The sequence below is a fragment of the Bufo gargarizans genome, chromosome 5 (genome assembly GCF_014858855.1).
Source record: "Bufo gargarizans isolate SCDJY-AF-19 chromosome 5, ASM1485885v1, whole genome shotgun sequence".
NCBI lineage: Eukaryota > Metazoa > Chordata > Amphibia > Anura > Bufonidae > Bufo > Bufo gargarizans.
In genome coordinates, this window is record NC_058084.1 from 319,428,449 (window position 1) to 319,452,337 (window position 23,889).

General features: G+C 46.6%; 1 protein-coding gene across 1 annotated transcript in view; it reads left to right on the forward strand.

The window, feature by feature from the left end:
* Positions 1-19,379, forward strand: part of SNRNP48 (small nuclear ribonucleoprotein U11/U12 subunit 48) — a 33,110-nt gene extending 13,731 nt beyond the window's left edge. Inside the window, exons 6-9 of the mRNA XM_044294310.1 lie at positions 2,264-2,385; positions 14,604-14,710; positions 15,437-15,586; positions 18,840-19,379. Of these exons, the coding sequence (XP_044150245.1) occupies positions 2,264-2,385; positions 14,604-14,710; positions 15,437-15,586; positions 18,840-18,888 (428 nt within the window). The 3' untranslated portion in view covers positions 18,889-19,379. The remainder of the gene's footprint in view (positions 1-2,263; positions 2,386-14,603; positions 14,711-15,436; positions 15,587-18,839) is intronic.
* Positions 19,380-23,889: the final 4,510 nt, after the last annotated feature.

A 23,889-nucleotide genomic window follows, 5' to 3' on the forward strand; every position in this document is an offset into this window, starting at 1 on the left:
ACCAGGATAAGGTTGTGCTTCGGCCTGTCCCGTCCTTCCTGCCAAAGGTGGTCTCCGCCCTTCACATCAATGAGGACATCGTCCTTCCGTCGCTCTGTCCCTCTCCTTCCCACCCCAGAGAACGGGAACTGCACCGTCTGGATGTGGTCAGGGCGTTGAAGATTTATCTGGAGGTCACCGGATCCTTTCGGCGCACGGACTCCCTGTTTGTGGTTCCGGAAGGTTCGCGCAAGGGTTTGGCGGTCTCCAAGGTGGCTATTGCCCGTTTCATTAAACTGGCGGTGTCTGAGGCTTATCGAGCCAAGGGTAGAGCTCCGCCTTTCAGCGTCACTGCTCATTCCACCAGAGCAGTCGGAGCTTCCTGGGCGCAGAGGCATCGGGCCTCGGCTGAACAGTTGTGCAAAGCAGCCACTTGGTCCTCTCTGCACACTTTCACAAGGTTCTATAGAGTGCATACGCATGCATCAGCGGATGCTGCTTTGGGCCGCCTGGTTTTGCAGGCAGCGGTTTCCTGATGCTCCGGTGGTGGTCCGCCTTGGGTTTGTGGTCCCTCCCTTCTTGGACTGCTCTTGAACGTCCCAAGGTCTGTGTCCCCCAAGGAAAATGGGCGAGAAAAGGAGATTTTTGTATAACTTACCAGTTAAATCTCTTTCTCGCTCTTCCTTGGGGGACACAGCACCCACCCTTCTGTGTTTTGTTGCAGGGTTATGGTCTGGCGCCCCGTTGGGTTGCTGGCTGGTTGTTTCCGTTATTGGTTGTTTTCCTTTCACTACTTGGACACGCAACTGGTAGCCTCTATCTCCAGGCTGAGGGTATAGCTGATGGAGGAGGGGCTTAACAGTTTTACTTAGTGTCACGCCTCCTAGGGAGCTGAGCTATACCCAAGGTCTGTGTCCCCCAAGGAAGAGCGAGAAAGAGATTTAACTGGTAAGTTATACAAAAATCTCCTTTTTTTAACCCCTCCATCCCTAATTTACTTTGCATTCTGTATTAAGAATACTCTTCTTATAACCATGTTATAAGGAAAACTAATAAAGATCGGGTCTGCACCTAATCAGGACCATTTGTCAACTTTGCTATCCACATGCCAGTGGGTCTCTTCAGGTCTGGGGATTTTATGAACATATGTGCATGTAGACATAGGCATATATGACAGGTATGAAGTCTTCATGTTGGTTACTTTTAGGGCTCTTTCACCCGAACGTGCCCCTTGTGGGAATCGCTCTCTGTGTTAGAGAGGCACCCTGTGTTCTGGACTTACAGAAGCACAGGGCATTATCATGATTGATAATGCTGTGTTCCTCTGTCTGACCTCACAAAGAGGCATTATCATAGCAATCATGATAATGCAGTGCCCTTTTGCAAGTCCATAACGCAGTGTGATTCCCACAAGGGGCACTTTCGTTAGAAAGAGCCCTTATTGTTAGTAGTTGTTGTTGTGCACTGTTCATGGTCTTGGGAATGACTGATCAAATCCATACATGTAAGTCGGTACACAGCCCATTGAAGTCTATGAAGAAAGGAGATGAGGAGAAGGACGAGCTGTTGAGGCAAAGAGAAAGTGGAGAGAGACTATGCATTGCTGCAGCTACTACAGGCTGATTTATCTCACCCCATCAGTTGAAATATTACTTTGTGGGTTAAGCTGAATCGCTGACTTGAAGCTTCCTCCAGATCTGCTCTCTCTGCCTGTGTAAAGACTTCTGTATAGTGATTTGATCATTCAGTTCAGAGCCCGTGATCAGTGTCTGGGCAATACGTGTAGAAACAGGTACTTTTCTTTATAAGAAATATATTACAGAGTTCACGGTTTTCACTTATCCTGTACTATTGAATTGTGAAATAAAAAGGATAGGTACACTTCAAAGTGGTTTTCCAAGAGAAAAATATTGATGGAACCCCTGCCGATCAGCTGTTTGAAGAGGCTGCGATGCTTGGGCCAGCGTTGGGGCCTCTTACCAGGCTGGTGAGTTCTTGTGGCCTATGTGCAGCTCAGTCCCATTGAAGTGAATGCAATACCAAGCACAACCACTATACAATTTAGGGCGCTGTATTGTTGTGAGGAGGCCCCAGCACTCCTCTTAGCGCTGCATCCCTTTTCAAAACGATGATCGGTTGAGGGGCAGGGAGTTGGTCCCCCACCGATGATGGGTCATTGTATTATACCCCCGGAAAACCTTTTTCAACATAGTGCAGTTTTCAAAATGTTTTTTTTATGCTTTAGAATATAGTTTTTTAAATAAAATGTATATATCTTTTGAAGATGATGAGCAGAAGTGTCCCAAGTCCCACTTGGAAATCATGGCAGAAATGAGGGACTACAAAAGGAGACGCCAATCTTATAGGGCTAAGAACGTCCACATCACAAAGAAGTCCTATACAGAGGTAATATGTTGGGAGTGTAGTATGGTTTCTTAGTAATTGCACGTGTATTTTGTATGCTAATACTTTGCTTTTGGTATGCATATTACATGAGTAGCATATTGACAAAGTACAGGTTCAGTACTCTGATGTACCCTGAGTGTACTTCAGTACCAGAATGGAGAAGATTCTACCTCTACTATGACTACACCTCATGAAGAGGTTTAGAGGAAACGTCATCCAATTAAAGGACATCTGTCAGCAGATTGGTACCTATGATGCTAGTTGATCTGTTACATGTGCGCTTGGCAGCTGAAGACATCTGTGTTGGCTCCATGTTCATATCTGGCCGCATTACTGAGAAATATGAAGTTTAAATATATGCAAATGAGCCTCTAGGAGCAATGGCGCCATTGCCGTTACACCTAGAGCAGGCATGTCCAAACTGCGGCTCTCCAGCTGTTGCAAAACTACAACTCCCAGCATGCCATAATAGCTGTTAGCTATCCAGGCATGCTGGGAGTTGTAGTTTTGCAACAGCTGGAGGGCCGCAGTTTGGACATGCCCGACCTAGAGGCTCTGCGCTCTCTGCAACTGCCGCGCCCTCTCCACTTTGACAGGGCCAGGGGTGATCAAGTTTACACTGCATGGGACCTGTCAATCAAAGGGGAGACGGCTCAGCAGTTGCAGAGAAAGTGGAGCCTCTAGGTGTAACGGAAACGCCCCTGTTGCTCCTAAAGGCTCATTTGCCTGTATTAAAACTTAGTTTTTCTCAGCAATGTGGGCACATATGAACATATAACATCAGTTGACTGCTGGGAAAGCTGCAGGCAACCAAACATTGTAAAGCGATATTATACTGTATTAATTCATATTGATGCCCTTAACCACTTCAGCCCCGCTAGCTGAAACCCCCTTCATGACCAGAGCACTTTTTACACTTCGGCACTACACTCCTTTCACCGTTTATCGCTCGGTCATGCAACTTACCACCCAAATGAATTTAACTCCTTTTCTTCTCACTAATGGAGCTTTCATTTGGTGGTATTTTATTGCTGCTGACATTTTTACTTTTTTTGTTATTAATCAAAATGTAACGATTTTTTTTGCAAAAAAATGACTTTTCACTTTCAGCTGTAAAATTTTGCAAAAAAAACTACATCCATATATAAATTTTTCGCCAAATTTATTGTTCTACATGTCTTTGATAAAAAAAAAAATGTTTGGGCAAAAAAAAAAAATGGTTTGGGTAAAAGTTATAGCGTTTACAAACTATGGTACAAAAATGTGAATTTCTGCTTTTTGAAACAGCTCTGATTTTCTGAGCACCTGTCATGATTCCTGAGGTTCTACAATGCCCAGACAGTAGAAAACCCCCACAAATGACCCCATTTCGGAAAGTAGACACCCTAAGGTATTCGCTGATGGGCATAGTGAGTTCATAGAACTTTTTATTTTTTGTCACAAGTTAGCGGAAAATGATGATGATGTTTTTTTTTTTTTTTTTTTCTTACAAAGTCTCATATTCCACTAACTTGCGACAAAAAATTCTAGGAACTCGCCATGCCCCTCACGGAATACCTTGGGGTGTCTTCTTTCCAAAATGGGGTCACTTGTGGGTTAGTTATACTGCCCTGGCAATTTAGGGGCCCAAATGTGTGAGAAGAACTTTGCAATCAAAATGTGTAAAAAATGACCGGTGAAATCCGAAAGGTGCACTTTGGAATATGTGCCCCTTTGCCCACCTTGGCAGCAAAAAAGTGTGACACATCTGGTATCGCCGTACTCAGGAGAAGTTGGGGAATGTGTTTTGGGGTGTCATTTTACATATACCCATGCTGGGTGAGAGAAATATCTTGGCAAAAGACAACTTTTCCCATTTTTTTTTTATACAAAGTTGGCATTTGACCAAGATATTTTTCTCACCCAGCATGGGTATATGTAAAATGACACCCCAAAACACATTCCCCAACTTCTCCTGAGTACGGCGATACCAGATGTGTGACACTTTTTTGCAGCCTAGGTGGGCAAAGGGGCACAAAGTGCACCTTTCGGATTTCGCAGGCCATTTTTTACACATTTTGATTGCAAAGTTCTTCTCACACATTTGGGCCCCTAAATTGCCAGGGCAGTATAACTACGCCACAAGTGACCCCATTTTGGAAAGAAGACACCCCAAGGTATTCCGTGAGGGGCATGGCGAGTTCCTAGAATTTTTTATTTTTTGTCGCAAGTTAGTGGAATATGAGACTTTGTAAGGAAAAAAGGAAAAAAAAGAAAAATCATCATTTCTCGCCCATATTCATTGGGGGACACAGAGACCTTGGGTATAGCTATGTCCTCTAGGAGGCGTTGACACTAGATAAAGCTGTTAGCTCCTCCCCTGGCAGCTATACCCCCTCCAGCCTGGAGAGAGAGCTCCAGTTTTTTCTAGTGTCAATAGGAGGCAAGACCTCCCTGCTCTGCAGGGATCTCCTGAAGATTTTATTTTTTTCCTTCCTTTTCAGATGGGACAACAGTGGTCGCCTCGCCTCCCTGTTCTCCCGGGGTCGAGTTGCGCCAGTGCCGATTCCGCACTGCTGCCTCCCCCACAGAAGACAAAGTGGACCAGGGCAGCCTCGCTCCCCTGCATCCCGCCAGCCAAGGGGTCACCTAGGTCCGCCAAAGAGAAGACCCTCCCGCCATACCAGACGCCTGCCACTCCGGTGCCAGCTGCTGAGGAGGTGACCCTGCTGGAGAAGGTGACCTTGAGGTCCACTTAGGGAGGGTGAAGAGAAGAGGATGAGAGAGGTGAGTACATGGGACTAGGTGAGTATGAAGACACCTTGCCCCTCCCTCCATCTTTGAAAGTCTGGGTCACCCTATGGTTAACGGCCAGGGGGCTTTACTCAACTATGGCAAGACCCCTGAAAGAGAGCAGGGGTTTAATCCGGCGGGCGCCATGCGACACGCGGTCCCCCTCTCACTTGCCCTCTAGGCCGACTGCTTCCGGCTCTTAGAGGGTTAATGTATCTTTTTCCCGGGGCACCTCCGGCAAAAGACTGGAGCCCAGTCCGTCTCGGGAGCAGGCGTCCACTTGCTGCAGTATCCTTCATTTTACTTTCGGGAGCAGGCGTCAAGCACGCAGCTCCGAAAGGGTTAATGCCCCTGGCCGTTCGCGGACATCTGACAACTTGCGGTTGTCTCGCGCCGCGGGGCACTTACTTAACATGGACCTCCGGCTGTCACGATTTCGGCCGCGGGGTGAGCATCCCGGTCCTCCGGGCGCCGCTGCAAATTTAGGCCCCGGCTTCTCTTGGGGCCTATAGGCTTCCTTCCCCTGTTGTCATCCCGGCCGCGGTGCGGCTTCTCAGGCGGGATGTGTGTCGCGCTCCGCTCCGGGACCCTCCACCCTCCGGCTGACTTCAGTACAGAGGGGGAGGGTCCGGGGTGGCTGTGCATCGGAACTTTAGGCCCTGGTTTCGCGACCTGCTAGGCCGCGACTCAGAGGGGGAGGGTGGCGGACCGGCGCGAATAATTCCCGCCTAGCTGCCGCTGCCCCGCCCCCATCAGCACCGCCCCTGGACCTAATGTCGTTATTGGTTAACCCTTTCCGGCCAGCCACTTCTGTTGGGCCAGCTCCGGATTATCAGGGGTTGGATGGCCTAGAAAAATTGCTTATTGCACTGTTAACTCCTTCCTGCCTCTTATCCACTTGAGGCTAGGCAGACCAGTTTTTAAAAAGTAAAAAAAAAAAAAAAAAAAAAAAAAAAAAAAAAATTAAATGAAGCTGGAAATAAATGTCTGCCTCCATTCAGGCCCTACTCCACTCAGTCATGTCCACTCTGACTGTGCGGCACGAAAATGGGCCCGTGTCCTGCCCCGGACATGTGACGACCTCTCTTACCGTAGTTTCCCACTCCGCCCTCTGGGCCGTTTGGTTGATAATCCTCCACCTGCGTGGACCAGTGGAGGACCTCTGACAGTTCCCAACCCACCCTCAGGGGAAGCTTGGTTGATTCTTTTCCACCGGTGCAATGCAGTTGAGGACCGCTGCAATTACCAATCCACCCTCCGGGGTCATTGGTCATAATTCTCCACCTGTTCAATACAGCGGAGAGCCTCTGGAACTCCCATTCCACCCTCCGGGGTCGTTTGGTTGATAATTCTCCACCTGTTCAATACAGCGGAGAGCCTCCGCAATTCCCAATCCACCCTCCGGGGTTGTTTGGTTGATAATTCTCCGCCTGCTCAATACAGCGGAGAACCTCTGGAATTCCCATTCCACCCTCCGGGGTCGTTTGGTTGATAACTCTCCACCTTCGCAACTCACAGGAGGACAGCTGAAGTATTCCCGTAATTCTCCACCTGCGCAATTCAGTTAAGGATCTCTGCGGGATCCCAATCCGTCCTCCGGGGCCGTTTGGTCGATATTCATCTACCTGAGCCATACTGTGGAGAACCTCTGGAATTCCCAATCCACCCCATGGGGTCGTTTGGTTGATAATTCCCCACCTGCGCGATTCCAGTGGGGAAAAAAAAAAAAAAAAAAAAAAAAAAAACTGGAAATTCCCAATCCACCCTCTAGGGTTGTTGGGTTGATAATTCTCCGCAGGTTCCCTTTGTATACAGGACCTCTGTTCCCAATCCACCCCCAGGTAGTTTGGTTGATAAGCCCCAACTGCGCAGTCCGCGACTGCTAGGGGCGATTTTCTAATGCGTATACCTGCGCGCAAGCGGACCACAGCAGGTCGTCTTCTCCTCGATATCTCCACTCACCCTTCCTTCCTCCCAGGGTCACGCTCAGGTGCACCCTCTCTCACGGGAGTGGGTCCGCCCAAGGGAGGGGGGGTGAGGAGAATCACTGATTCGGGCCTTGACGTGAATCCGAATCAATCTCCTTAGGTTGCGTCTACGGTGGCCAGCAGCACTCGTCGTGGGCATTACCCCCTTCCTTAGCCGGTGTAATTGCACTACTACGATCCGGTTTTCACCTTTATACTTTGTCCCCTGCCATAGGTGGACTAGGTACAATAACACTATTTTCAGTGCATTCCCCCTTCTGTAGGTGGCGGAATTGTACCTCCACTGGGTTCTGTACCTGCCGTATTCATTAGCTCCTTCCATTGGTGGAGTGTTTCCATTCTCACTGGTTACAAGGGGTACTGTATCCATTACCTCCTTTCTCGGGTGCTAATTGCTCTCCCATAAGGTACAGGATTGCCATATGCACTAGTTTTCACCGTGGGTATTAACCCCCCTTCCTGGTGGGGTGTCTGCCTGTGGCGCCAGTTTGGATACGGTCCGGCTGTCGCACTATCCTTCCTTAGGCGGAGTGTTGCGCGTCATTGTGCTTACTACTTGCCTTACTCTCTTTCGCTAGTGATCACTAGCGGGGGGGGAGTATCTGTACATCTTCAGATTCTGCAATTCAACTGCGCCACGGCTCTAGGTGCCTGCGCTTATTTCATTGGGGGCGTGGCGACAGTCGGTACTTGACGGTGCTCGGTACGCTTACTCTAGTACTATATGAGTTCCGCCAGTACATACGGTGGCTATTCCTCATTGTGTTCCTTTGGAGCTGGGTTTGGGCAGGATTATAACTCCTGCCCAAAACCACTTGTGTCCTGGAGACTCCCATCTCTATGGGTTTCCATTGTCCCAGTCAGTAACGGTATTGTCCGCATCAGTAGTGGTGCGTACACCATTGCACATATATGGTTTACGTGCCAACAGGGCCAAGTGTTACACTGACTCCTTACTCTCTTCCACCATTCCTGATGTGGGAAGTGTTTGGGTTGGCACTCTGGTTTAGTTTTGCAGCCTGTTCAGCCTGTGCGGGTACTAGCGTTCGCAGTCGCTACAGTGGGGCATTCTAACAGGTAGGGGTTCTACCCTGACGCTTGCTGGGCAGTTGTTCCTGTTCAGCGCCCTTCCCGGGTGGAGCGTTTTAAAGTTAGCTCTCCTTCCCTGGGGCTGTATGGTACCGTGGCTTCTACCGGATTCCTCTACGGTATGGGGGTCCTGTGGTAGCCATTGCGTAATCTGGCTCCTCCTGTACAGCTCCTTCGTCAGTTGACGGATTCTTCTGTCTCCGTATTCGGTGGCGTACGCTGCATAGGCTCCTCTTTTGGCGGAGTATGGCATCCCTGCTTTCATCCGGTGGCTACTTCTGTATACTGCTGGTCTCGGATGGGAAACGGGCTTCCCCCTTCCCCCTTTCTCTTTCCGTTCTTCCTTCTCTGGCTCGGGGTTCACGGCCATTCCGCAAACCTTGGTGGTTCCTCTGTTGCTACTCCCCCTCATCTATGTGATGCAGGGTTTTTGGTTCTGTGGTTTTTTTCTTTTTCTTTCGGTCTCGTTCTGGACCGACCTTTGGCCTGTGACGTTCCTGTATTCCTCCTTCTACAGGTGACTCCTACCGTTGGTCCTGGGCGCGCTACCGGTGTGTACCACTACCTCTCGATACTTGACTGGTGTCGGCATGTCTGTCCGATGTAGTCATGCCTTTTCGCTGCGCATTCCGTGACTAGACTATGAGACTCCCCACGCCAGGATGTGCGGGGGGTGCTGTCGCGTCTGTTGATGGAGTTTGGTTCCTGGAACGGGACACCCCTTCTCTTCTTCCTCCTTGAGGCAGAAGTTTTTCTCTCTAATCTTGGTTTGGTTGTTTGCTTCCGTCAAGCAGTTTTGCTACACGGTCGCTAACGGAGTTCTTCCATCAATGGTTCTCATATCGTCACTACCTTTGACTATCCAATGTATTGATTCCTGGCTTGCGGTTGGACATGCCTCATTCAGGCAGCTTCTCGGTCTCCCGTCAAACCTGGTCGGCTCGGGGGGACATTGGTGGACCACTTCCGTTTCCGTGGAGCGCTTCTCCTTAGCAGGGGTGGATCGGGTTTTTTTTGCTTGGGCTTTGGTTCTTGGCTGGATAGGTTCGACACTGTGTGGCCTTCCAGCGTCCTCTGACCCACCCGGGGTCCTCAATTCCTTCCTACAGGGAATAGCCGTACGGTTCCTCCATGCCGTCCTCCTTTTACCGCCTGGGATCAGACCTTGGTCTTTTTAGCACTCCGGAATTCTCCCCTTGAACCTGTCCTGGTTCTGCCAGGGGTAGGAGCTTCCCTGGGGCCGTTCTTCCTTTCTCCCGACGGTGGTCTCTGATTTTCATCTCAATGAAGAATCTGGCCTTCCATCACTACGTACCTCCTCTTCCCACCCTAAGGAACAGGAGTTGGGTCATTTGGCCTTGTCAGGGCTCTGACTGTTTGTCAGCCTCCAGTTCCTTCCGGCGTCCGTGCTCGCCTTGGTTTTGTCTTCCGGAGGGTCCTCGCATAACATTGGCGGCCTCCAGGGTGTTAATTGCACGTCTGCATTTTTTTTTGAACTTCTGTCCCCGGGGCAAGGTTCCACCCTTCAGTGTTGCGGCTCCTTTCACCAGAGGGGTTAGCGCTCTTGGGCTCGGATGGTTCAAGGTTCAGCCGTGCAGTAGTGCGGGGCGGCTACTGCCCTCCTCCGCTCATTCACAATTATTTGCCAGGTGCATACTTATGCATCGGCGGGCACCGCCTCTGGAAGCTTGGTCTTGCAGGCAGCAGTTCTCTGTTGCCTGCAGGGGCGCTGGCTCCATGGGTCTGTGTTTCTTTCCCCCCCCTTGCGGACTGCTCTTGGACGTCCCAAGGTCTCTGTGTCCCCCAATGAATATGGGCGAGAAAAGGAGATTTTTGTATAACTTACCAGTAAAATCTCTTTCTCGCTCTTCATTGGGGGACACAGCACCCACCCAGTATTATTGTTTGGTCACGGTTGTGGCAGTTGATGGTTTGAGCCCGTTGGGTCTTTTGCCATGGTTGGTGTTCCGTGTTTTTTCTTAGCTTGCTTCTCCTACTGCTTCTCACAAACTGAAGCTCTCTCTCCAGGCTGGAGGGGGTATAGCTGCCAGGGGAGGAGCTAACAGCTTTATCTAGTGTCAACGCCTCCTAGAGGACATAGCTATACCCAAGGTCTCTGTGTCCCCCAATGAAGAGCGAGAAAGAGATTTTACTGGTAAGTTATACAAAAATCTCCTTTTTCCGCTAACTTGTGACAAAAAATAAAAAATTCTAGGAACTCGCCGTTCCCCTCACGGAATACCTTGGGGTGTCTTCTTTCCAAAATGGGGTCACTTGTGGCGTAGTTATACTGCCCTGGCAATTTAGGGGCCCAAATGTGTGAGAAGTACCTTGCAATCAAAATGTGTAAAAAATGGCCTGCGAAATCCGAAAGGTGCACTTTGGAATATGTGCCCCTTTGCCCACCTAGGCTGCAAAAAAGTGTCACACATCTGGTATCGCCGTACTCGGGAGAAGTTGGGGAATGTGTTTTGGGGTGTCATTTTACATATACCCATGCTGGGTGAGAGAAATATCTTGGCAAAAGACAACTTTTCCCATTTTTTTTTTATACAAAGTTGGCATTTGACCAAGATATTTTTCTCACCCAGCATGGGTATATGTAAAATGACACCCCAAAACACATTCCCCAACTTCTCCTGAGTACGGCGATACCAGATGTGTGACACTTTTTTGCAGCCTAGATGTGCAAAGGTGCCCAAATTCCTTTTAGGAGGGCATGTTTAGACATTTGGATCCCAGACTTCTTCTCACGCTTTAGGGCCCCTAAAAAGCCAGGGCAGTATAAATACCCCACATGTGACCCCACTTTGGAAAGAAGACACCCCGAGGTATTCAATGAGGGGCCTAGCGAGTTCATAGAATTCTAATTTTTTTGCATAAGTTAGCGGAAATTGATTTTTTTTTTTTTTTTTTTTTTTTTTTTTTTTTCTCTCACAAAGTCTCACTTTCCGCTAACTTAGGACAAAAATTTCAATCTTTCATGGACTCAATATGCCCCTCAGCAAATACCTTGGGGTGTCTTCTTTCCGAAATGGGGTCACATGTGGGGTATTTATACTGCCCTGGCTTTTTAGGGGCCCTAAAGCGTGAGAAGAAGTCTGGAATATAAATGTCTAAAAATGTTTACGCATTTGGATTCCGTGAGGGGTATGGTGAGTTCATGTGAGATTTTATTTTTTGACACAAGTTAGTGGAATATGAGACTTTGTAAGAAAAAACAAACAAAAAAAATATATATTTCCGCTAACTTGAGCCAAAAAAATGTCTGAATGGAGCCTTACAGGGGGGGTGATCAATGACAGGGGGGTGATCACCCATATAGACTCCCTGATCACCTCCATCATTGATCACCCCCCTGGTAAGGCTCCATTCAGACGTCCGTATGATTTTTACGGATCCATGGATACATGGATCGGATCCGCAAAACACATGCGGATGTCTGAATGGAGCCTTACAGGGGGGTGATCAATGACAGGGGGTGATCAGGGAGTGTATATGGGTGATCACCCTCCTGTCATTGATCACCCCCCTGTAAGGCTCCATTCAGACGTCCGTATGATTTTTACGGATCCATGGATACATGGATCGGATCCGCAAAACAGCATGCGGACGTCTGAATGGAGCCTTACAGGGGGGTGATCAATGACAGGGGGTGATCAGGGAGTGTATATGGGATGATCACCCCCCTGTAAGGCTCCATTCAGACGTCCGCATGTGTTTTGCGGATCCGATCCATGTATCTGTGGATCCGTAAAAATCATACGGACGTCTGAACGGAGCCTGACAGGGGGGGTGATCAATGACAGGGGGGGTGATCAATGACAGGGGGGGTGATCAATGACAGGGGGGGTGATCAATGACAGGGGGGGTGATCAATGACAGGGGGGTGATCAATGACAGGGGGGGTGATCAATGACAGGGGGGGTGATCAATGACAGGGGGGGTGATCAATGACAGGGGGGGTGATCAATGACAGGGGGGGTGATCAATGACAGGGGGGGTGATCAATGACAGGGGGGGTGATCAATGACAGGGGGGGTGATCAATGACAGGGGGGGTGATCAATGACAGGGGGGGTGATCAATGACAGGGGGGGTGATCAATGACAGGGGGGGGTGATCAATGACAGGGGGGGTGATCAGGGGTTTATAAGGGGTTAATAAGTGACGGGGGGGGGGGGTGTAGTGTAGTGTTTGGTGCTACTTTACTGACCTACCTGTGTCCTCTGGTGGTCGATCCTAACAAAAGGGACCACCAGAGGACCAGGTAGTAGGTATATTAGACGCTGTTATCAAAACAGCGTCTAATATACCTTTTAGGGGTTAAAAAAAATCACATTTCCAGCCTGCGAGCGAACGATCACCGCTGGCAGGCTGGAGATCCACTCGCTTACCTTCTGTTCCTGTGAGCGCGCGCGCCTGCGTGCGCGCGTTCACAGGAAATCTCGGGTATCGCGAGATGACGCGCCGATGCGTCCAGGAGGAACAAATCAACCACCTCCCGGACGCATCGGCGCGTTAGGCGGTCGGGAGGTGGATAAAGAAATGCTTATTCTTGTCCGCAAAATGGACAAGAATAGGACATGATCTATAATTTTTGCTGAGCCATGGAACAGAGCAACGGATGCGGACAGCACACAGAGTGCTGTCCGCATCTTTTGCGGCCCCATTGAAGTGAATGGGTCCACACCCGAGCCACAAAAAATGCGGCTCGGATGGGGACCAAAACCACGGTCGTGTGAATAAGCCCTAAGGGAAATATCTGCGCCTGTTCTGTGTTTAGAGCCGCACCTGGCGGCACTAATGAAAATCACTGACCGAAAGCCGACTGTGTGAATAAGGCATTAGGCTGGGTTCAAGCGGAAAAAAAACAACCCCAAAAAATTTTTGGTTGCGGAAAAGCCAGCAGATTTCATCCTCCTTCATTGAGAAGGATGAATTCTGCAAACGATACAATACTGTAGCTTTTTCTGCTTTTTTTTATGCAGTGTGTGGATACTGTACAACACTGTGGACTTGCCACATGAAAATACATGGCAGCAAATCCACAGCATTTCAGTCACATACCCTAAAACTGTATTTTATGTATATATACATAGAAGAAAAAAAGGGATAGATTGCCATTTATTGAAAGGAAAAAAAAGAAAGAAAGAAATGTGTTACAGTAAGTGTTCTGTACATACCAGTCTCCCTCACTAGCAGGCTGTGAGGAGAGGGAGATGATAGTAACTTTATATAAGTTTGTTTACTCACAAACTTCTGCATAATTACTGTGACTGGATGTCACAGTAATCACATGCCCTGGAGACCATGCTGATTGGTCTGGAGGCAGCAGGAGTCACAGAGGTACTATGGGGCTATTGCAATCTCCCTCAGCCCTCCCTCCCAAACAGCTAAGTGCTGTAACTGGATACTACCGAGCTCACATGTCCTGGAGACCATGCTGATTGGTCTCCAGGTGAAAGCTGCTGCTGGGGGGATCGCTGCTGCAGTGTAATGCCTCATTCACACATCAGTGTTCGGTCAGTGATTTGTGAGCCAAAACCAGGTGCGGCTCTAAACACAGAAACAGGAGCAGATCTTTCCCTTCTACCTCATGTCTGTGGAGGCTCCACTTCTGGTTTTTGCTCACAAATCACTGATGGAAATCACTGACCAAACACTGAAGTGTGAACGAGGCCTAAATGTACCGATCTCCCTCTCCTGCCAGCACTAATGAGAGGGAGACGGTATAAGCATTTCAGAGCGCTGTAACTGGCAATTACAGCGCTCACATGCCCAGGAGACCATGCTGATCGGTCTCCAGGGCTTAAAGTTTAACATTAACATTGCAATAATTAGTTTAAATACCGATCTCCCTCTCTGACCGGCAGTACTGAGGGGGAGATGGTAGATGCATTTGTGATCGCTCTGACTGCTTGTCAGAGCGATCAAAAGAACGGAGACCAGGAAAAAAGGTCTCGGGGTAAAGCTCCATGTTCTTGGCTGTCAGGAGGCAGCTGAGTCACGGAGTTTCTGTGTACAGGGGCGGAGCACAGGGGGGAAAGCTGCAGGACGTTTTAAAACGTGCTGTCAGAAATAGAGATCCACCTCCTGGACGTTTATAGTCAATGGGCAGACAGGAGGTGGTTAAAGGGGTTATCCAACCCCTGAAATGCTCCCCCATATGCCAGCACCCGTGTCACTTTCAGTTTAAGTTGCAGTGATACGTGGATTGAAACCAATTAACGTCGCCAACCACAGCCACCTTCCCACCCACTGTGATGGGCGCAAAGCTAGAATTTTTTAAGCTGTAATTCTTTAGTCCTGGTTTGATACATTCCCCCTTTGTCTGTGGAAAGACACCATTTACCTGTTTTCTTTCCAGATAATGCGAGATGTCATTAATGTGCATATGGAAGAGCTGAGCGGCAAGTGGCATGATGAAATCCACGATGAAGCAAGCTCCATAATTTCTTCTTCCTCGATGAAAAGGTGGATGCAAAAATTTCCCATTTTAAATGTTACATTTTAGTAAGGGTGTAGTTGGGGTAAGGGGGCTTTGGCAACATTGGCTTCAACAGCAAGGGTTAATATTTAAATTTAAATAATAATTAAAATACATCCTTTTTAGCAGCGCACTTCTTTTTCTACACCTAGCAGTGGGCACTGCACTCAGATGAAAGACTCAGGACAATGTTTTTCATGCGAGTGACGTGTTCCTTCCCAGTAATTGCCCACTAATTTCAGCTGCATTTACATGCATTAAACATCCACTCTGTTTAGGGAAGAACGATCGCTATAGCGATCATTCATCCCCCTACAGATTACATTTTTGTTTGCAGAACATCCCTGATTACACAGATAATTTTATGTGCCGCATAAACGACAGATGAGTGATTAGCTTGTTTGTTGGCTGATTGGTGGCACTTTTACAGAAGGCAATTATCAGGAGCAAGTGGTTGTACGAACGTTCGTTCCTGATTGCCCGATATTCTGTTTGGGCTGTAGCAAAACACAAGCTTGTAAAGATGTGCTTTACTTTGTGGAGAAAGGGTTTCAAAAGTAATCCAGAGGTAAAAAAAATCCTGCCATACACATCGTTCTTGTAGTCCGATTTTTGGGGTATCCAGTATGCAAGACAAAGCTAATGACTGTGATTATTTTACAGTCGGTCCAGCGTGTTGATAAATAATTGTCTCTTATTTGTTGCTTCTTCAGGCGGGAGCGATCTCGTTCTACAGAGTCCAGACAATCTGGGGGCAGTCACAGGGACAGACATCGATCTGCACGGAAAAGAGAGCGCAGCAGTAGTCCACGAAGACGGCGAAGTAGAGGCAGGGACAAGGAGTCCAGGCATGAAAAAGACAGGCAAGATCCTATTTTGTTTTGATGCACACTGTACAGAAAAATGTATAAAAGGAACCTGGCATTAGGGTCATGCTTCCCAAATTATGGACAGCATGAAATCCTGAAATGATCCTTCATGACAAAGATGTTTTATACTGAAAACGCTGCCTTTCAGAGAAAACTAAGGCCCCTTGCAGAGGAGCGTGTCGGGATACGTCCCGGTGCATTGCGGCAAACCCGCGTGAGTAGGTACGCAATTGCAGTCGGTTTTCACTGCGATTGTGTTCCGATGTTCAGTTTTTATCGTGCGGTGCAATGTGTTTTGCACGAGCGTGATAAAAAACCGACTGTGGTACCCAGACCCGAACTTCTTCACAGAAGTTCAGGTTTGGGTTAGTTGTAGTGTAGATTGTATTATTTCCCCCTATAACATGGTTATAAGGGAAAATAATAGCATTCTGAATACAGAATGCATAGTACAATAGGGCTGGAGGGGTTAAAAAAAATTATTTATATTTTTTTATTTAACTCGCCCTAATCCACTTGTTCGCGCAGCCGGCATCTCTTCTGTCTGTCTTTTGTGAGGAATAGGACCTTTGATGACGTTACTATGTTCATCACATGGTCCGTCACATGATCAATCACCATGGTGATGGATCATGTAACGGACCATGTGATGAACGTAGTGACGTCATCAAAGGTCCTATTCCTCACAAAAGAAGACAGAAGAGATGCCGGCTGCGCGAACAAGTGGATTAAGGTGAGTTAAATTATTTATTTATTTTTTAACCCCTCCAGCCCTATTGTACTATGCATTCTGTATTTAGAATGCTATTATTTTCCCTTTATAACCATGTTATAAGGGAAAATAATAATGATCGGATGCCTATCTTGATCGTCACCTAGCAACCGTGCTTGCGATTTTCACGCAACCCCATTCATTTCTATGGGGCCTGCGTTTGAAAAACGCACAAAGAGGAGCATGTTGCAATTTTTCACGCAACGCACAAGTGATGCGTGAAAATCCCCGCTCATGTGCACAGCCCCATAGAAATGAATGGGTCCGGATTCAGTGCGGGTGCAATGCGTTCACCTCACGCATTGCAGTTTTGCAGCCGCGTGGAAATCTCGCCCGTGTGAAAGGGGCCTAACTAAACTAACTGGGAAGGGAGAGAGAGGAGTCCACTCGGCTTGACTGACAAGCCTGTCCCTGCTTATGTATAGGGAGAGACCCATCAATGAAGCCAAGCAGGGTGGGGGGAAGCTGTGTTTCTGTGTCTACTCCATTACAAAGGGTGAAGTCCACAGTGGAGGTCTGCAGCATAGATTGACGTGCTGCACTGCCGTTTTCTTACACAGCTCGTGGATAAGAGTTCTTAAAATTTCATCCACTTTGCTGGTACTGTACAGTTTGCAGCCTGCAATTCCGCAAAGGCAAATCCACAACATTTCGGACACATTTGGATGTAGCTTAAAGGAGTGTTTTGGTTTTATGCATTTAACGTGTAATCTCTGTACAAATAAAAAGTTCTACAACTTACAATTTAATTTTCAGGATTTGAGTTTTCTGTGTGTGAATGAGAACACTGCTACATACCCAGTCCTGCTCCCCGCTGAGTGGGTACCGTTGTATCCTGCCTAAACCTCTCCGTTAGTTTACTACAGTGCATCAGCCTGTGTCCATATGGTTTAGCTCACAGAGAAACGTCTAGACTAGTTGTCTCTGTAGCTGAGAGCAAGTCAAGATCTGTACCAGTTTGCCTGTGTGCAAGAGTGTTCCCATTCACTGACAGCAAGCAAATATGATAAAATGGTGAGCAATTCGAAACTGGTGCAAAGTAAAAGTGAAGTAGTTGTTCATGACAACCAATCAGATTCCACCTAAATTTTCAGAGCCCCTTTAAAAATTGAAAACAGAGTCCTGATTGGATGCCATGGGGAACTTCTCCATTTTCCTTTGCATTAGTTTTGAACCCCCCCCATATATATACTGTATCAGGGAGTTGTTATAATAGTTGAAGGACCTAAAAAACTGTGGGATATAATCCATATAAAAGTTTAAACATTCTAGACTTTATTATACTGCTCGGTTTCGCACAGTATAAAAATGCGACAGCTCAAAATTTCCCAGATGTGGACAGAGTGAGGCAAGGGGGGTCACACCAAAAACAAAGTCGGGGGGCTGTGTGAACTGAAAAAACGAAAAAAACTAAACAAAAACCTTACCTTTTATAATGTCCCATGCTGCCAGTCAGGTCCCCAGCGTCCCAATTCCTATTTGGTCTGTTACATCACATTCATTGTTCCTGTGACCACTGTAACCAATCACTGACCTCAGCAGTCAGGTGTACATGAAAGGCATGTGACTGCTGCAAGTGGTCTGAGAAACTGAATAGCACGTTCGGATCAGAGCATTAGGGACCAGACTGACGGAGCATTTCAAAGATGAATAAGCGTGTTTTTTATTTAATTCACAGCCTCTGCTCCGTGCAACCCCTGGAACATGAATAGGTTCAATTGGAGAAGGGGTAAAATATATATACATATATTTTTCTTCTTTCCTTTTAGGCTACTTTCACACTTGCTTTGGTGCGGATCCGTCATGGATCTGCACAGACGGATCCGTTCAGATAATACAACCGCATGCATCCGTTCAGAACGGATCCGTTTGTATTATCTGTAACATAGCCAAAACGGATCCGTCTTAAACACCACTGAAAGTCAATGGAACAAGGATCCGTTTTCTATTGTGCCAGATTGTGTCATATAAAACGGATCCGTCCCCATTCACTTACATTGTGTGCCAGAACAGATCCGTTTGGCTCAGTTTCGTCAGACAGACACCAAAACGCTGCAAGCAGTGTTTTAGTGTCGGTCTCCAAAGCAGAATGGAGACGGAATGGAGGCAAACTGATTCATTCTGAGCAGATCCTTTTCCATTCAGAATGCATTAGGGCAAAACGGATCCGTTTTGGACCGTTTGTGAGAGCCCTGAACGGATCTCGCAAGCGGAAAGCCAAAATGCCAGTGTGAAAATAGCCTAAGACCCATGGCAGGTTGGTGGTTATGGGAAAATGCTTTGTATTGGTAATGATTTATATTTCATATGATTTTTAAGTCTTAAATAATACCTTTTTCTTCTTATTTCTTATACACAGTGATTAAGTATTATTTACATCTGGAAAACTCCTTTAACTAGATGTTGCCCACAGAGATTACCTTACTTTCTGAAATCTTTCCATGTAAAATATTATTTTTCTTTCTTTTTCTTCAGAGATGGAGATGCCCACCACAGCTACAAGAGGAGAAGGGGCAAGGAGTAGCCCCCGCTTGTGTCACACACTCCAGGATATTTTAGTTTGGCTTCATTAGAAGTTATCCCTTGTTCAGCATGTTGCTTAATACATTTGAATTTAAAAGTTACAGTTTTCTAGTCATGTGTCACTGGTTATTTTGAAATAAATTCAGTTGTAAATTTACAAAAATAGAGTAATCTCATTATCAGGAAACTGACTTTCTTCTGCTGTTTTCTTAAGAGACTTTCTTCTGCATCAATATAGAAAGTGTTGTTTTGTTTGTTTGTTTTTTAGCATCCAGTCTGTGGCACCATTGCAGAACCCCACTGGTAGCATTCTCTCTTTCAGATTGGACTCTTTATGATAGCTGAGCCCCAAACACTTTCAGGGACATCTGTCAAATGGTTTAGGCCAGACACAGACAAGCAAGTTTAATGCTAGAGACTTGCTGTGTACGTTCCTGCTCTGACGGGATCGCGCAGCATTCTAATGATTTATAAATAAATTGGTAAAAAACACTTCTATTTTTGAAAGCATTCTTACTTTACAGCATTTTTTCCACACCTGCCTAGAACTCCTGCAGAGTAAAATATGTGCCAAGTTTTCAGTGTTTTCTCAGAGATGGTAAAAGTACAATGGGGGGGTCAAGAAACAAAATGTGAATTCAGCCTTAAAGGCGTTATCCCATCTTAGACAATGGGGGCATATCGCTAGGATATGCCCATTGTCTGATAGATGCGGGTCCCACCTCTGGGACCCGGACCTACAAGGAGAACTGAGCATATCCTTGAAAAAGTTGAGGAGGGCACAATGCGCGTGCACAGCTGTCCTCCATTCAGTTCTATGGAGCTGCCGAAAATAGCCGCGCGCTGGCTCGGATATTTCCGTCGGCCCCATAAAAAATGAATGGGAGCGGTGGCCACGCATGCGCGGTGCGCTCCAATTGACTTCAATGGGAGAGGCGGGGAGCTGCGCCTGGTGGAGGACGGACCCTGGGAAACCCAGGGTCCTCCAGCCACAACTCTCCCTGGCTCCGTTCTGCTTGTAGGCGCGGGTCCCAGAGGTGGGACCCGCACCTATCAGATAAGCCCTCATTGTCTAAGATGGGATAACCCCTTTAAGACTGCCAGCCGTTTTCACTATATAAAACTGTTGACAGCGCTAGGTGGGGTCGGAGAGCCTTAATTATCAGGAGGGGTACGACTGAACTTTTATTCTGCTCCTACAAGTGTCAAGGAGGCGGAGCTTCACTGTGAAGTGATGTCTGCAATGGGCTTCACAGCTCTGCCCCTCTTCTTTGAGTGACAGCTGTAGAATCCAACCAGAAGAACGGTCACTCAAGAGAAGTAGAGGTGAGGGGCTGGGACACATCTGAATGAAGAAAGCAGAGAACAATTCACAATGAAGCGCCACCTCCTGGACACTTGCAGAAACAGAGCCTGGCATAAGCTCATAATCAAACTACTCCGTATAATACACTGTGTGCACAATTTATTAGGCAAGTGAGTATTTTGACCATATCCTCATTTGTATGCCTATTTCCCAACTCCAAGCTGTATAAACTTGAATGCTTCTCAGATTGAAGCATATCACTTCTATGGGGCTGACGGAAATAACCAGGCCAACGCTCAGCTATTTTTAACTCCCCATAGGAATTAATGGAGGGTGGTCTCGCATGCGCGGTGTGCCATCCTTCACTTTGCAGGCTCCCTTCTAACGACAAGTGCAGGTCCCAAAGGTAGCCCCTAATGTCTGAGGTCAGACAACCCTATTATAGATGAAAGAATAATGACATGGCCCCCTTCTTTATCTGACATAAACCCTATTGAGAACTTGTGGGCCCTTCTTAAACGGGAGATTTATGAAAAACGGTACACTGCTCGAAACAGTGTCTGGGAGGCAGTGGTCGCTGCTGCACAGAAATGTTGATCGAAACTGTCAGACTCCATGGATGGAAGGATTATGCCTGTTATTGAAAAGAAGGGCACTATTATAGTAGTTATCATAGGCCTTTCTATAATGCTCCCTGTATTTATAAGGCCCCTGTATACTGCACCCTGTAGTTATCATAGGCTCCTTTATAGTGCACTAGTCGTAGACCACATTGTGCCTTGCCATCTTGCACAGACCTAGATCCATGTTCTCTCTGACATCCAGATGAAATGCGTCAGAGGAGCACAATATAGTCTACAACTAGGGTTAGTGTGCAGAAAGTCTAGGGTTTAGGTTTGAGTACTGGCTGGTGTCGCCGTTCTAATGGCGAGTGCTCCATTGAGTCTGCTGATTAGGAACTTGCAGATGACCCCAGCAAGAGTGTTCAATAGACCTAACCCTCTATATGAAACCTTTGTTTGTTTTGGTGTCATGTTGGCTCTTAATAGAAACAAATAAAAGTTACGTTTGAACATTCCCTCTGACCTGACACACTTCTAATAGCAGACCACGACGGGAACTAACTTCTCTAGCATCGTGGGTGATGATAGGGGGGCTCGTTACCGTTTCGGCCTGCTATTGGCTGCCTCCGATGGCGGACAGAAAACCGCAGCATGAACACAATGATTTTTGGAGTTCAGATTTGTCCCCATTGACAATGAATAGGGACGAAACGGAAGGGTTTTTCTCCGGTATTCAGATTCTCTGCCGGATCTCCATACCAGAAAAGTTAAACGCAATTGTGAAAGTAGCCTCAATATACGGTAGAAAGAAACTTAATATAAAAATTTGAAAATGTAGAAAATTGTCTTCTTCCACTAGAGAATACATATGCCCTGTAACTTGAGTTGCTCTTCTCACACAGGCGGCACTTTGGGACGCACGATATATCATATGGGTGAGACATCTCATAAATCTTGGCTTCTGTGAATATGAGTAAAGGGCTAACATTGAGAGCTTAACATTTTTGTGAATATATTTGCTAGGTCAGGTATTTCTCACCAGATTGGCTACTCGGGGTCCTCTGAACGCTGCAGACACTCAGTAAAATGCAGAAGGCCTTTGACACGCTGCAGTAAAGACCGGTCTCTCCGAAGCTCTGACACGTTGGCCAAAATTAATTCTAAGGATCCAGCAAATTAGTAGAATGTAATAGAGTGTAATATACATATTGTAGTAAAAAGGTTTCTTAAATCCAAGCTTAAAGTGAAATTGCCTTTGAGTATATGAATATCGTGATTCCACCAAATCTCAAGGTAAGTGATGGACCAAATGTTGCTACCTTATGATTTGCATGTTTTTAGGACTCCATGATTTTTTTTTTTCTATACAACCTGTAAAATTTTATCTTCTGTGTTGTAAAGAGATTTACTGTGGACATTGCCAAACACTATATTTTGTGTAGAGATCATGTATGTATGCAAAGTACATACCGTACCATGCACATTGTACATGTCAACCTATTTCATCCTTAAAAAGCTGCAACGAAAGAGTTCAAATTACAAACTAGATTCACATATATTTGAGTCATATATGGAATACATCCCATAACAAAGAGGTTGTGTTTTTTAATATGATTGGTGCTCCATGTACAGTCTATTTCATGACAAAACATTTTTTCCATCTGGAATGGAACCTACAAAGAGAAATATAATGAAAAAATGTTTAAAAATCTACCAGATACCAAATACTGCCATGTGAAAGTTGCTGTGGTTGTAGCAGATTCTATAGACTATCTATGTTGCACTTTGGCCACTTTCACACAGTCAATATTTGGTTTGTATTTTGCAACAGTGTTTGTAAGCCAAAGCCAGCAGTGGGTCCTACAGAGAAGGGGGAAAAATAATATATACAGTGTATATAAAAAGTCTACACACCCCTGTTAAAATGTCAGGTTTCTGTGATGTCAAAAAAATGAGACAAAGATAAATCATTTTAGAACTTTTTCCACCCTTAATGTGACCTATAGACTGTACAACTCAATGGAAAAACAAACAAATCTTTTAGGTAGAGGGAAGAAAAAAAAATAAAAAAAAAATATGGTTGCATAAGTGTGCACACCCTTAATACTAATACTTTTTTAAAGCACCTTTTGATTTTTTTTTTACAGCACTAAGTCTTTTTGGGTATGAGTCTATCAGCATGGCACATTTTGACTTGGCAAATTTTGACTCTTCTTTGCAAAAACACTCCAAATCTGTCAGATTGCGAGGGCATCTCCTGTGCACAGCCCTCTTCAGATCGCCCCACCGATTTTCAATCGGATTCAGGTCTGGGCTCTGGCTGGGCCATTCCAAAACATTAATCTTCTTCTGGTGAAGCCGTTCCTTTGTTGCTTTGGATGTATGCTTTGGGTCGTTGTCATGCTGAAAGATGAAGTTCCTCTTCATGTTCAGCTTTCTAGCAGAAGCCTGAAGGTTTTGTGCCAATATTGACTGGTATTTGGAACTGTTCATAATTCCCTCCAGCTTAACTAAGGCCTCAGTTCTAGCTGAAGAAAAACAGCCCCAAAGCATGATGCTGCCACCACCATGCTTCACTGTGGGTATGGTGTTCTTTTAGTGAACATAACACCTTTTCCCACATGCTTTTGGGAGACTACAGATGTGTTTTTGCAAAATGTAGCCTGGCTTGTGTGTTTTTCTTCGTAAGAAAAGGCTTTCGTCTTGCCTATCTATCCTAATAGCCCAGACATATGAAGAATACGGGAGATTTCTGTCACATGTTCCACACAGGCAGTACTTCCTGCAGCTCCTTAAGGCTGGGTTCAGACCTGAGCGTTTTACAGCGTGTTCCTACGCGCTGTAAAACGCTCAACAGGCAAGAACCAATGATTCCCTATGGGAATGGTTCTCATCTGGGCGTTTTACAGCGCGTACGATCGCGCTGTAAAACGCCCGACGCCCCAAGAAGTACATGAGCTTCTTTGGGGCGTCTTGTCGCGCGTTCCCGTACATAGACTTAGCGGGAACGCGCGACAATAGGCGTTCGCTTGTTCCGGAGCCGCGTATGTCAGACGCCCGTAGAATCGCGCATACAGAGCGCGACATCCCGAACGCTCAGGTCTGAACCCAGCGTTAATGTTGCTGTAGGCCT